The sequence below is a fragment of the Penicillium arizonense genome (assembly GCF_001773325.1).
Source record: "Penicillium arizonense strain CBS 141311 chromosome Unknown PENARI_contig099, whole genome shotgun sequence".
Taxonomy (NCBI): Eukaryota; Fungi; Ascomycota; class Eurotiomycetes; order Eurotiales; family Aspergillaceae; genus Penicillium; species Penicillium arizonense.
In genome coordinates this window covers 4,037-17,033 of record NW_019173376.1, presented here as the reverse complement: position 1 = coordinate 17,033, position 12,997 = coordinate 4,037, and the positions used below count along the sequence as shown (strand labels likewise).

Here is a 12,997-nt window from a genome sequence, read left to right as displayed (position 1 = left end):
ATTCGCTATCTATCACTCCCATTCTTGGTCTGGCTCGGGAGCTTCTCTGTGTACCCAGTTCCAGGTGCAAGTTTAAGCCGATGCTTGGCCATCTCATGGTCACTACTCGGAATCGTCCAAGCGGCGCATCTCCTACTGATCAGCCCGATGGACAAGCAAGAGCTCTCTAACGAGAGGCCAATGCGCTCAAAGTCTACTATAGGGCTTTTGTACAACTGTCTTGAAGCACTGTCAATGACTCGTGCAGTTGATACGCACCGGCGGGTGAAAAACGTCCCTCCTCAACCGGCATATTACCAGAGATATGGAGCCCAAATTCATTCTGCCCGGTTTTGCCTAAGGCAGTTTGTCATTATTGCCTGGCAGTATATTGTCATGGATATTTTCCAGACCATTGCCCGTCAAGAAGCCTTAAAAGAGGGGTATCAGCCCGAATTTGCGCCAATAGATTGGATTGCGCCGGTGGATGTATGGATTGAGCGGGCGATTTCCAACTTGATCTTCTGGTTTATTCTCAGCAGAGTATTGATCGATGTCCATTTTCGAATATTGTCAGTCATCTAGGTATTATTGTTAGGTGATTCTCCCGCAAATTGGCCTCCGGCCTTTGGACGGATGGCAAATACGTATACTATTCGCGGTTTTTGGGGGTGAGTCCTTGTTTTAGCAGTGGCTATACAATTGTTGCCGCGCAATATGTGCTAACCTATTCAAACAGGTGTTTCTGGCATCAGTTTCTTCGCCAGCCTCTCACGGCTGTTAGCAACTTCGTCGCGCGTGACGTTCTACTTCTGCCGAGGCCATCTGTATTGGAAAGATACACAAACATTTTTACCGTTTTTCTTCTATCTGCGATTTTGCACAGGATCCTCGATTATGTACAGACCATTCCGAGTGAGTATTCTGGAGCGATGCCCTTTTTCCTTTCTATGGTATTAGGCGTCATGATTGAAGATGGCGTGCAAGAGGTTTGGAGACGAATAGAGTCTCCTCTGCAGTCACAACTGGCGTGGAAAGATCCTCCTGTTTTGTGGTGGCAGAGAATGATTGGCCACGTATGGGTGACGGCATGGCTGGCGACTACGTCGACTTTGTGGTTCAGTCCAATGTCTCAATTGCCGAAGGAGGAGACTACTTTGGTTCCCTTCAGCATCAGTGAAAGGCTTTCTATCCCAGTAATGGGAACGCTTGCATTATTTTATGGGATATTCTTGCACTTTGTGTTCGGCACTGAAGTATGAGCATGTGAGACCAAAATAGTTGGGCTCCAAGTTTGGAGGCTATGGATCGTGACAAGTTCTTTCTGTTCCAACTTTTCGATACGATATTGTGGTTGACTGTTCGTCTCCAACCACACTAGCTGTCAGATGCTGCGTAACATAATGTTGGTCATTATTATGTGGAGGGGCGTCGTAAGATGGAAAAACAGATCTTCCATGGGCAATCTTGTTGAGTTTGCTAGCTTGAAATGCCTAGATAGCTTCCGAGGAAAGAATAAACCTCGTGCTGACCAACTTGACGTCCTTTCTTATTTTTATGGTTATTCAACCTTGACTGAGTTTTCAGTCGAAGGAATTTACTGTTCTGGTTGGCATGGCCTTCCGCTGTCTCCACCATGTAGGACTCCCCGGGAAGGGATTAAGAAGCGGGACATAACAGAGGTGAGCATGGATACTCTAGGAACCACGACAAAGATGAACTCCGGGTTGAGCGGTCCAAGTCATTATGCGCTTCATGTGCAGTTGCTTGGGAAGCAGCAACGCAAATTCATCGCCGACATGGCTCGAATCAATATGCCGAATTGAAAAGACAAGATGTGGCTGGATGTTTCCAGTGGTCATTTTATGATTTTTTTTCTAGCCTGTAAGTGTACCAGGTGGTTACACTGTGGTCGTATCCTTGTTTTCATTCGTTACACGACAATTCGTCTTCCGCGACATGAACGTGTCTCAAAAAGGCATCAATAGAGTGGAGAAGATCCGGCAGAATGGTTATGGCTCACTAAAATTATATCTTTATCCGATTTGATAAAATGTTGAGAGAAACTCAGAGGACAGCATTTACGTTGAAAGCGACTTCAATCGCTGTTGCCGTGGGCAATCTTTATCGTGTCTCATCTAATTACAATAGTCTCGAAGCAGCTTATTACCTCGAGACCCTATTCATTAGACCGCTTGCTCTTGGCCAGCAGGTAGAGGTCGCATCATTTCCCCACGACAGGATACACATCCACCTAACCAAAGACACGTCAGATATACTACCCGTGGGTGATGTTGTGGATAGGTTATACCGTGATTGTTGCCCCCACAAATGGCGAGCAAAGCCTCCCTTAGACTGTACCAATGGTAGGCCCGTTATTGGTTTACAATGAAGTCAAAGAAGTACCAGTGCTGCTCGCAGCTGAGTAATCGCCCTGGCCGCTATCATTTTGTGAGCTTGGCTCAAATTCCTGGGTACCAGTGAACTATATGCTTGCAGTGGAATTTTCCGTAGCTGGGTGCTGTGGTTGCCGAGGATTATTGATGATCTGCAGTCGGTGAAGCGAATGGGGCTTTGTACTCGGAGCTTCTTGGAAGGGAGGCTAAAGGATACGATACATGCCCCTAGTTTAGTCCTTCGCTTTGCGATGAGTCTTCATAGATGATGAACATTGCAGAACTACGGATGTGGAGGCTGACTCTAGGTTAGGGCTTTTCCTTAACTACGGGAGAAAAAAAGTGGGGACCCCCTTGACTCCTAAGGTTCAATGAACTCCGATCGGTCTAAAACTTTGGTAAGTTATAATAGAGTATTTGAAATATCCCCTATCCCACGGGGGTGGGTGGAGTCAGGCTGACTCCTAAGGTTCAATCACCTCCGATTGCTCTTAAATTTTGGCAAGTTATAATAGATGGTGTAAAAAAATGAACAATCAGCTTCCTTGGAATCACAACAACATCGAGGGAGTGCCAATGTCAAAGGTTGTGAAATGGAGCACTGTTGTGGGTGCTCTCGGAACAGGCCCGCCTACACATTCTTCGTTGTTGTCTCTCTACTGTAATCCAGGAGCATGTCATGGGAGTCCGATGCGGCCTGCAAAACACTGCGGACAGTGTATAAAGCCTCACAGATGATGATGATGATGAATTCATTTGCCCGATTTAGCTCACTCTAAATATATGCTGCTTGGGCTGTTATTTGTATGACTGCTGCAATACTTGCAACAAGGCCGAGAGCTTCCATGATGCTGAAAGCTTACGGAGACTCAAAAAACCCCAGGAATCAGACCGCCGGGACAATAATAAACGAGGATGAGAAAGAAATCCCATCCAGAGACCGGCATTCTACCCCGCCTCGTTTCAGCCTCACTTTACACGTCAATCCGCCACCCATTGTCGATCCCGGAATGCAAGATGCAGGGTGATGCAGGGAGTGATCCAGTTTATTGATTGGCTCAATTTCGAGATCATCCTTTCTTGGCACCTTTGGGGAATCTGTTGTGATAAGAATCGACTCGTCGAAGGCTGAACAAAGGTGGCAGTGCTGCTCATAGTGCATACTTGTCGGCAAGACGCTGCAACACGGAACTGGAGGAGGGATATTGAGATGCAAGAACGAAGTCATGATGTTCATAAAATAATGTTCGATGCTAAGATATCATTGCTTGCTATTGGCAGTCGCGCGACGCTAAAGCGGCGCTCACCCTAAACACACCCGGGCGGCATCCACCCGACTATTGTCCGCACATAAGCCACACGCCGGCAGGTTAGTAGTATGGTGGGTGACCACATGCGAATCCGTGCTGTTGTATGTCCATGTTCACCCGTTTGTCTTTTTATTTGTTGGGTTTAGTGCCCTTGCCGCCCTACCTTCAGCCCTTCATCTGAACGCCCTGAAGCCCCTGAACAGATGACGTAGCCCCTCGGCTAAACCTGCCGTGCCTCATGCGGTTGCAACACCACCTCAACCCCATTGATTCCTGGAACCTTAAGTGTGGTTCCTGGTACCCCAGCTTGTCCTTCTGGGAGTAATTCAATGGCTCAGATTTGTGCGCAAGTCTTGTGAAGGCATCCTGTGAAGTCTCTACTCGGCCCTCGGAGGCAGGAAATTGAGTCTAGGAGCCAAAAGCAAGACCCCAGGAGTGCAACAGCTCCCAGATCCAGCCGATGCGTTCCCAGAGCCACCGCGCATTTACTTAGGAACTGGACCGAAGACCCCAGGGATAATTTCAGTTCTCCGGGAATATGAAAAGCCTAAGGAGCTATGCTGGAGTTTTCAGGGGATACAAAGCCCAAGGATTGGTTTCGAGGTTTCCAGGTTCCAGGTGTCAAATCAAGCAAGGAGCCACTCAGCCACCCCAGCAATCGAAGGCGGTGAACAGCTCGTCAGGTTCGGAAGGCAAAGCCCGTATCTCGCCACCCCTAGCTATTCCAAAATTATCGCTAGATAACACTCAAGTCGCCGTACAGTCCAACGGCAAACTCTTCCTTTAGTTTGCTTTTTCATGTGGAACCGATTCTTAGTGAAGTAAGACAGGTTGACTTCGTCATTACGCACCGAATGGACCCTGCGCCAAAGCCTACCTACCGAGACAGATTGTTCAAATCAACGACTCAAATTCTGGAAATCGCGAAATGTTTAGGCTCTAATGAGATGATTGATACTGGCTCTCTTGAGGATGGGATTCTCGCGCTACATGACACGTTGCTGCTTTCTCGGCGCGAAGATGTTTCGCTGCTTACCCCATTTTATTTGGTCTGCCTCGAAGTCTGCCAAACTTTCGTCAATTTAATCACACCTGATATGAACGTGTCAGAACTCAAAAATATTTCAGTCAGTGGGTACAATTCGTGTCAATTGACTCCAGTACTTTTGACTCTGTTCCATGCGCTCAGCACTTTTGTCAATTTCATATGCTGGTAGGTAAAGACAGTCAACTTTGAAGGATTGCCTGACCACTCAATTAGTGTACCAAGCAAGGTCGGTGAAGCCACCAAGGAGCGATGCTTGAGCTGCGTCGCTCGCGCGGTCCGCGATCTTTATAAACATAAAGCGCATCTCGAAACTCTCGGTGACTCTGAGTCTGTTTTACTACAACGCTATATTACGGTCTATTGCCTGATGATGTTCTTTGATTGTCTATGCGCAGTTAGTGTCGATACATACGGTGAAAGTCTCTGTGATTGCGTTCGGCATGGAAGCAATCGGACTTCATCGAGACTCGATGATATTGTTGGTATAAGGATTGGAAAAGATGCTTTGGAACACTTCGCCAACCTTGGTGAGCCATTGTTGGAAGAGATTTCTTGGAGGCAGGGTTTGAGGGATGATCCGATATTGCAAGCCCTTTCGGATAGATATGAGGATTTGGAAAGGCGTTTCTTGGCCGCTATGAAACACCCAGGACATGATAAAGTACTAGTATCACGCGAAATAATCACGAGAGGATACCGACTAGAGTTCAGTGTGATGACTAGTACGGCATTGAAACACTGGGGGCACTGAACAAAATGCACGTAATAAACGAGATTTCTTGTGTGAAGTACGAAATGAGAAGCTTTCGTCGAATACAGGTTAAGCGACTCAGCAGCTCTTGGGTCGATCTATGTGAGGGTCTCACGTATACGCAGAGGTTGATAGTGTCTCGAGATGAACAATCAATATGAAGAACAACTATAGTTGACTCTAGATACAAGACGAGCGCGAGGAAGCAAAAGAGACAGGCTTCCTCGTGATCATGGGAACCCATATGCACCAAGTGGGTCCCGCAGATCATATCTCCATACTCATTCGATCACTCCCAGAAGGCTTAGCCATAGCCCCAGGAACCGCAATTGAGGTTCCAGGAGTTAGCAAAGCTGTTGTGATGGTCTCACGTATCCGTAGATTAGGACAGCGTATTCAGATGAGTAGTCAATATTAAAGAAAGCTATAGTCAACTCTAGACAAAAGACGTAGCGCGAGGAAGCAAAAGAAAGGTAGCTTCCTCGCGTTCAGGGGAACCCATATACACCATGTGGGTCCCGCGCAGATCATATCTCCATCCGTTCTGTATCCGTTCTGTATGCTTCATGTATATCCTTGACAGCTGTCCACAGGAACATGGCTTTGGTTCCTCGAGGTGGAGGTACAAGACCCCAGAAGTTACGTCAGGTTTCCTGGGGCTATTTGACTCCTAGAAGTTTTTTCTGCGCTCCCAGAAACCACACCAAAGCCTCTGGGAGCAAGAGAACTTCTAGGGCCGAGATGTGCGTTCCCAGGGCTGATGGAGCTGTCAACAGGAACATTACTCTCAAAAGACACCTTCACCAGACCTGCGCAACAATTAGACTCATTGATCAATCCCAGAAGTTTAGGGTTAGGTTATCCTAGAGTCACGGCCGAGAGATGTCTCATTGGTATGTGGGGTAGTTTGATGTGTCGAAATAACCAGCACTCCCTGGGAACCAATATGTCTATCAGAAATTATGGCAATCCAACTTATTGAAACCAAACACCTTGGAGTATTTCCATAAAATTTGAGCCCAAGACCTCTTCTCCGAAACTCTTAACAAAAATTTCATTTCACATCAAGATGGTGAGTATGCGTTTTCAACATCTTTCCTCCCAGCGTAAAAACGGGTTCTCATATTACAACTGGTTTCAATGGTCAAGACTGGTTTCTTGGCATTATTGTCGGCGCCAGTAACAGCAACATGAAAATGAGTGTCTTGTACTGATGTTGCCCAAGACTTCAAGTCAAACCCGTCGGAAACATTTGTGTCTTCGGTTCTTTTCTCTTGAAAACCGCTTTCGACGCGATTGGAGATGGCAGAGAAGGATTGGCATCCACATCCAGCGCTTGCAGTTTGCTCCGTAATAACCGGTGATAAACTTGTAGTATTAAATTCAGGCAGCTGTTGTATTCATGAGCTCTTTTAGTGATAGACGAAGAAGCATGTGATCCCTAGCTGGAAGAATACTTACTCTTTCCGTCCGCCAGAACTCAAACTGAAAACCATGGCTAGGGGAAGCATGACTCTCTGCAAGCAACCACTTTTCCACTAGACAGTGTGGGTCACAATGTTTGGCCCCGAGCGATTGCTCTGGCACTAAAAGTCCTGCACTCGAAGTCGCCAAAGGGGCTTCTTTGAAAGCGACCTGCTGGGGCTCATTTTTTGTATCAGCGAATCCCCACACCGACCAGTCTGCCAGCTTTAAGAGGTGAGACATACGGCTTTGTAGGCATCGGACGACCAATTGCCTGCTCCGTGTCGCTTTGCAGCAACTGACAGTTTGTGCGAGTATTCCATAATAGAGGTACTCGATTGAGGCATTTGACGTTTCGTAGCGTCAAAGCCCGAAGCCGTTCTTTCCACCGGATAGCCTGAAGAATGGGAAGATTTCCAACGTTTGACAAAATCTTTGCTTTAAGGGTAGGGATTGGAATATCACAAAAAAAAAAAAAAAAGAAACGTTAAGTAATTCAGATAGGAAGTCTCGCTAGTCATTGTAATTCCGAGACATTCCCTTGAACCCTTACACGTACCGGAATGTGATATCCAGATTTTATTTTTTGAGCTACAATTTTATGATCGGATAGGGAATTACCAGGACTGGATAAAATGCGGATCATGCTGCGACCAAAACAAATGGCTCAAATGGCTGTGATTAAAAAAAGAATTGATCAAGGGTAACTGAAATCGAAGAACATATATAATCCTTCCCATTCTTTGAAAGTGATCAGGCCACGTTTCTTCTGTCGCCAATGTATTCCGAAAGCCAGTTTCGTATTCAGTCAGGAACGTAGAGTGAAGATCCCAGGGGTAGATCTCATTTTCCTAGAAATAGAAATAGCCCCAGGAGCTAAAGTGTATTTCCTAGGAGATAGACAGCTCCTAGAAATGCTTTGAGCTTCCCAGAGTCAGTTTAACAAGCACAAGAGTTTGTCAGTCTCTCGCCAGCCCACTTGTTGCGTTTTTCTGTCAACAATCTCCGCCTTATGCGACGCGGCTCCACTGAGATGAATCCGTCTCTCTTTGGTCACCGCTGTAAGGTAAGATGAAAGAAGAAACTTATTATATCAGCACATTTAGCGCTATGTCAGATTCGAATTAAGCGACGCAGCCAGTAGCTTTTGACTAAGGTCTAGTGGTGTCCAGCACTTGCAAAGATGAACGGTCGCCTTGTAATCTGAAGTCTAAACAATCGGGATCTCATTTCTTGCTAAGCTTGCTCCAAAAATCTATATCAACGCTATGGCCACGGTTGCTGATCACCATGCCGAGTGTCTGGTCACGCGTACTTACGTGTGATTGGCGGTCGCTTTTCCTATTTTCCATCTTACCTCGCCTGGAATCTGAGATCACCCACGCTGAGTGGAATTGAGTCGTGCCGACCGGCGAAGCGGTGCAGAGGTGGATGGGCCTCGCGGTAGATGAGCCCCTGCTAGTCTGGCTGAGCGACGGGGCCCACCAGTGGGAGACGATTCACTTGCCGTGGGGACGGTACGTGTCTCGGCGTCCGACGAGGGGATTCGTAACGGGCGAATGAAGGCGTCTAGGGCTCCTTCGTTTCGACTGCGGTCATCAGTATCTTGGTCGTCTCAGACATAAAGTCATGCACACTTACCACACACAGCATGACGTGCCAGACCCTGTATCTCGCTTTTCCAACCATTCTTCCGCGCAGGATAGATGAGAGAGCGATGTGCACTGACGGCAGCGCAAGATCACGCGCTCGTTCGCATGGTCTTCATCGTCGATCAGGCAGAACACACAGTGGATGTTGTCGACGTCTTCGTGGATGCTGTCGACCTCTTCACTCGGGGTGAGACTCTGGAGCGTCAATTCTTGGAAACCAGCCCAGATATTAGCGACCGACGCCAGAATAGCTGGTTGGGCCGGCGAAATGCGCCATGGAACACTGTTCGTCCGCAGCATTGTGGAAGTCACAAATGGATTGAATGACTGCACTGGCTCGGGGTTGGTTGACAGGCGCACCGGCGGGTCTTGTCTGAGCCCGCGAGGTGACGGGTCAGTGTTGTCTGATGCAGGGCGGCGCCTGGAGGCTGACGATGTCTGACGCTGGCCCGGCTGTTCCATGACTGATGGAGAAGCCATTCTGGAGCCATGTGGTACTCGCGCCTGGTTGCGGACGGCGGCTTCATATCACTGATGGCCAACTTGGTCGGCCTGCCGTTGCCGGTGCCATCTCGCGCAGAGGAAGTCTCTAGCGATATCACAAAGCTTCGACTGCAACGTTGACAAGTCAAACGGCTCTCTAGCGAGAGTGGTCAACTTTTGATGGCCGATCTTGGTGTCTTCAACTTTGATCGAGTTCTTGCATGGCTCGCCTTTTTTCGTCATGCCGCAACAGGAGCCAGGACCACTATGAGGGATCCCGCAGACAGAGAATGGGTTCCAAGGCATGGTAGACATTGCGGTGGTCTTCAAAGGCAGAAAATGCTTCGGATTGTTGGTGGTGTTGGGCAATCTCTGCAGCGTCCCCTCGTCAGCTTTATATGCCATCTCCGTAGGCTCTTTCCCTGCATGGCTGCGTGGCTGCTGGCATGCAACGCCTTCCTTGAAACAGTCGATACGTCGAGGAATGCATTCACACGCAGTATGCGCCACTATACGGCCAATCAGTGGCCTGCGAGAAGGGATATCATTCCAGATCACTGCTGCCCAAATCAGCTGCACTTGTGGCTGTAGACCGCGGTGACCATGCATTGGCGAACAGATTGGCTACTGCGGTAGGCAGCATAGTCGACAAACGCTGGGTTAAATTCTGGGTTGCCTATGGAATTTCGAAGTGCGTGATAGGTTGTGATTTATTCTTATGGCGCTAGATGCAAGATGTGGGTACGTAGAGATAGATTCGGTTCCCAGGAGCTGGAAGCCAGAGATTCTCCAACTCCGCCTAAACATTGTTGTCAAGGCTTTGATGCTGCCGTGGGATTGCTACGCACCTCTCAGCGGAGTGACAGACTACACTCCTAGCTGACCACGGAATTTGGCTGAGGTGAGTATATAAAGGCCTCCCATATCCTACTTTCACAACTCTCACCTCACCCCTATCTACATTTCGTTTGCTCCATCCGCTGTCCAATCATGGTCTGTTTCAATTCGTTCTTACTGAGTTTACCGATGAGCTAATACATTACAGCCAAACATCAGAGAGCTTCCCAACGAGCTTTTGCTGTGGATTGTGTCGTATTTGGACGGTACTGCATTATTTGCCCCCGCAAAATCATGCAAAAACTTTGATTTTAAACTGTAGCCCAGCATCTGGAAATACAACATCAAATTTCAGAACAGCAATCTGTTGCACTTGGCCGTCAAATACGACAACGTTGGTCTTGCGGAGGCTTTGCTCCAGCACAACGCCAACATCAATGCATTTTACCGAGGCAAAACTCTTTAATGAGGGCGCTCAAATACTCTTCCGCTGCTGTGCAGGACCTCTTGCTCAGTCGTGGAGACCTAGACATCAACATTCAAAATCAAGCGCGGGAGAGCGCCCTGTGGTATGCCGTCCGCTACGGAAACCTTTCCGCCGTCAAGACCGTTCTAGAACAACCCAATGTCAGAGTGGACGTCAAGCACAAACACGGCTGAACGGCGCTCCACCTAGCAGTCTTCGCGGGTAGAATAGGGTTCGTGCATCTGCTACTTTCTAGTGGCAGCGACCCTGATCTACAGGATGATTCAGGCCGCTCGCCATGGGACTGTGCACGTCGCTTTAATAGGCCCGTGATGGAAATGATTTTTTCAAACGATCCGATGGCTAAGGTATTTCTTGGTACTCAATCATCGCAGGATGCTGAGCTACCTCTTCACCAAGCGGTATCCTATGGGTCGGTAGATGCTGTCAAACGGCTTCTCGGACAAAAGGGCCTGAGTTTGGACATCTAGAACCGGAATGGCTATACGCCGCTCCATCTCGCCATTCAAAACAAACGCTTGGAAATGGTCAATTTGCTCCTAAGTCACCCACGTGCCAACGTGAACTGCAAAGACAAAGATGGCAATACGCCACTGTGGCTGTCTACTTACTCGTCATGCGACGGGATAGCCGAAAGGCTGTTGGCCGAGAAAGACATCAACGTTAATTTTGTTGGAGGTTGCGGAAGATTCGAGACGCCCTCTACATCTCTACACCACGCCGCGTCCAGGTTGGATACCGTGCTCCTACGACGGCTGCTTGCGGTGCCAGGGATCAGTCTGAATCTCTGTGTTGGAGGCCACTCTACAATCTCCCTGGCCGCATATCACGGACGCGTGAACACGGTTGCTTGTCTACTGAGTATGGAGGGCGTGGAGATCAATGGAAGGGATGTAATAGATCCGCCTATTTGTCGAGCGGTTGCACATGGCCATCTCGATGTGGTAAGGCTCTTAGTGCAGCAAGGCGCACGTCTGAACATCAATGAAAGCACGATCGCAACTCACGACACTGCTCTCTGCATTGCCGCCGCTGGTGGTGACTTGGAGATGGTCCAGGCACTACTAAGCCATGATCGGATTGATGTGAACATCAGGAATCAATGTTCTGAGGATCCATTGATGTTGGCGGTCAAGGGCGGGCATTCCTCGATTGTTGATGCACTTTTGGTCAATCCCAGACTGAAACACTTCAGTTTGACAAAATCCCTGAATCTAACAAGGAACGATTGCATCCAGAGGGCCATTCGAAGCAGAATGGAAGACGCCAACACTCCGCAAAAGATTGCTGAAGCGGTCTCCGAGGAGAAGGTTTGGTGGTCTGTAAGAGCTGGCCACATCTACTTCGGGTAGCTGTCGTGATACAATGCGGGACGGCCGAGTTAATCGACGCTTTCTCCGCTAGCTACACTGCCCACATTGTCACTGGATCAATACTTTTTTAGTTTATAATGTACTTGGTTAATAAAAGTGACACTAGAACATGCGGGATTGTTCGCAGAACATTCCACAAAGGCTATGCTATTCCAGATGTAAGCTGCTTTCCATGCGGTAATTCTCTCTCAATTACAATGTTGTGATATTATTGCCAAGTTGGAAAAGTAATCGTGAATATGCAACCCTTCACCCTTCTCTTGCGTTGTCCAAGAATCCTGGTACATGTAGATTGAGTCTGGACGGGTGGTTCCAATCGTCAAGTACGCAAGTCAGTCGACCCCGAGATGATTCCAGTGCCTGCTCAAAGAAGCGCAGCCGAGACAGCTGCTTGTCGCGGCGCAGTTGAAGTCCGTCCCTCTCTTGAGTCAGGTATGTGCTAGCTTCCTTCAATATATGATTGCTCTGCTCTAGCTTCTGGCCCTCGATGTGTTTGGACACGCACGACTCCCATAGGCGTCGATAGAGTCCGACAAGTCGAGCCGCGGGAAAGGCGAACTTGGGATCGTCGCGTTCGAGGTCTGCTAGCACCTTCAAAATAGGTTGAAAGGGCTCTGTCGCCAAGGCATATCTTGTTTCTGCTTCCTGTTGCGAGGGAGAGAGCTGCGATGGTCAGCAAGAGCATTGGAAGCTGAGCCGCTTTACTTACCTGTGGTGGGACATAATCAGAAGCCTCCTGCGAATTCTCTTTTTCAGAAACGATTGGCAATGCACTGGGCTGCTGTTCTCCTTCTTTTTCCTGGTCTGGCGTGCTGTTAGGGGCATCCATCTTGATCGCAGGGGAAAGTCGAGTATCTGGGCAATAGCATGTCCACCAATTCTTGGAGGCTTTTATAGACTAGCAGACATAGGTGGCTAGGTACTCAGTCTCATTTTTACCATGAGGGTCAATCAGCGTAGTCGGCTTTTCGATCTCAGCACTCTCTTAGCAGTCCGTTTAATGATGGTGCTGGTGATTTACTCTGGTGGTGTTGATGGTTGGTGAATGTGCCTCATATTAGTGGCTTACTGGTGATGAACGGTCCAGGAGATATATATTCAATCACAACGCATTTTCCACATTTGTTGGAGAGCTCGGAAATCCAAAAGTAAATAGACTAAAATTCAGAGGATTGAAAAAGAGACTCAAAGAACAACGTATTTCAACACCGGTCATA

The 12,997-nt window shown here is 48.2% G+C and overlaps 4 protein-coding genes across 4 annotated transcripts; 2 read left to right on the top strand and 2 right to left on the bottom strand.

Moving 5' to 3' along the window:
* Window positions 1-8,323: 8,323 nt before the first annotated feature.
* Window positions 8,324-9,080, bottom strand: PENARI_c099G08558 (uncharacterized protein; the record flags this gene model as incomplete). Its single annotated transcript, XM_022637828.1, has 2 exons — window positions 8,324-8,537; window positions 8,590-9,080. The coding sequence occupies 2 exons, from the start codon at window positions 9,078-9,080 to the stop codon at window positions 8,324-8,326; spliced, it is 705 nt and encodes a 234-aa protein (XP_022482318.1).
* A 429-nt stretch (window positions 9,081-9,509) lies between these two features.
* Window positions 9,510-9,966, top strand: PENARI_c099G00175 (uncharacterized protein; the record flags this gene model as incomplete). Its single annotated transcript, XM_022637825.1, has 3 exons — window positions 9,510-9,582; window positions 9,657-9,774; window positions 9,852-9,966. 3 exons carry the CDS (start codon window positions 9,510-9,512, stop codon window positions 9,964-9,966), a joined length of 306 nt encoding a protein of 101 aa, XP_022482317.1.
* Window positions 9,967-10,385: 419 nt separating this feature from the next.
* PENARI_c099G05954 (ankyrin repeat domain-containing protein) lies at window positions 10,386-11,759 on the top strand (the record flags this gene model as incomplete). Its single annotated transcript, XM_022637827.1, has 3 exons — window positions 10,386-10,547; window positions 10,665-10,823; window positions 10,878-11,759. The coding sequence occupies 3 exons, from the start codon at window positions 10,386-10,388 to the stop codon at window positions 11,757-11,759; spliced, it is 1,203 nt and encodes a 400-aa protein (XP_022482319.1).
* Window positions 11,760-12,029: 270 nt separating this feature from the next.
* Window positions 12,030-12,609, bottom strand: PENARI_c099G01377 (uncharacterized protein; the record flags this gene model as incomplete). Its single annotated transcript, XM_022637826.1, has 2 exons — window positions 12,030-12,443; window positions 12,490-12,609. 2 exons carry the CDS (start codon window positions 12,607-12,609, stop codon window positions 12,030-12,032), a joined length of 534 nt encoding a protein of 177 aa, XP_022482316.1.
* Window positions 12,610-12,997: the final 388 nt, after the last annotated feature.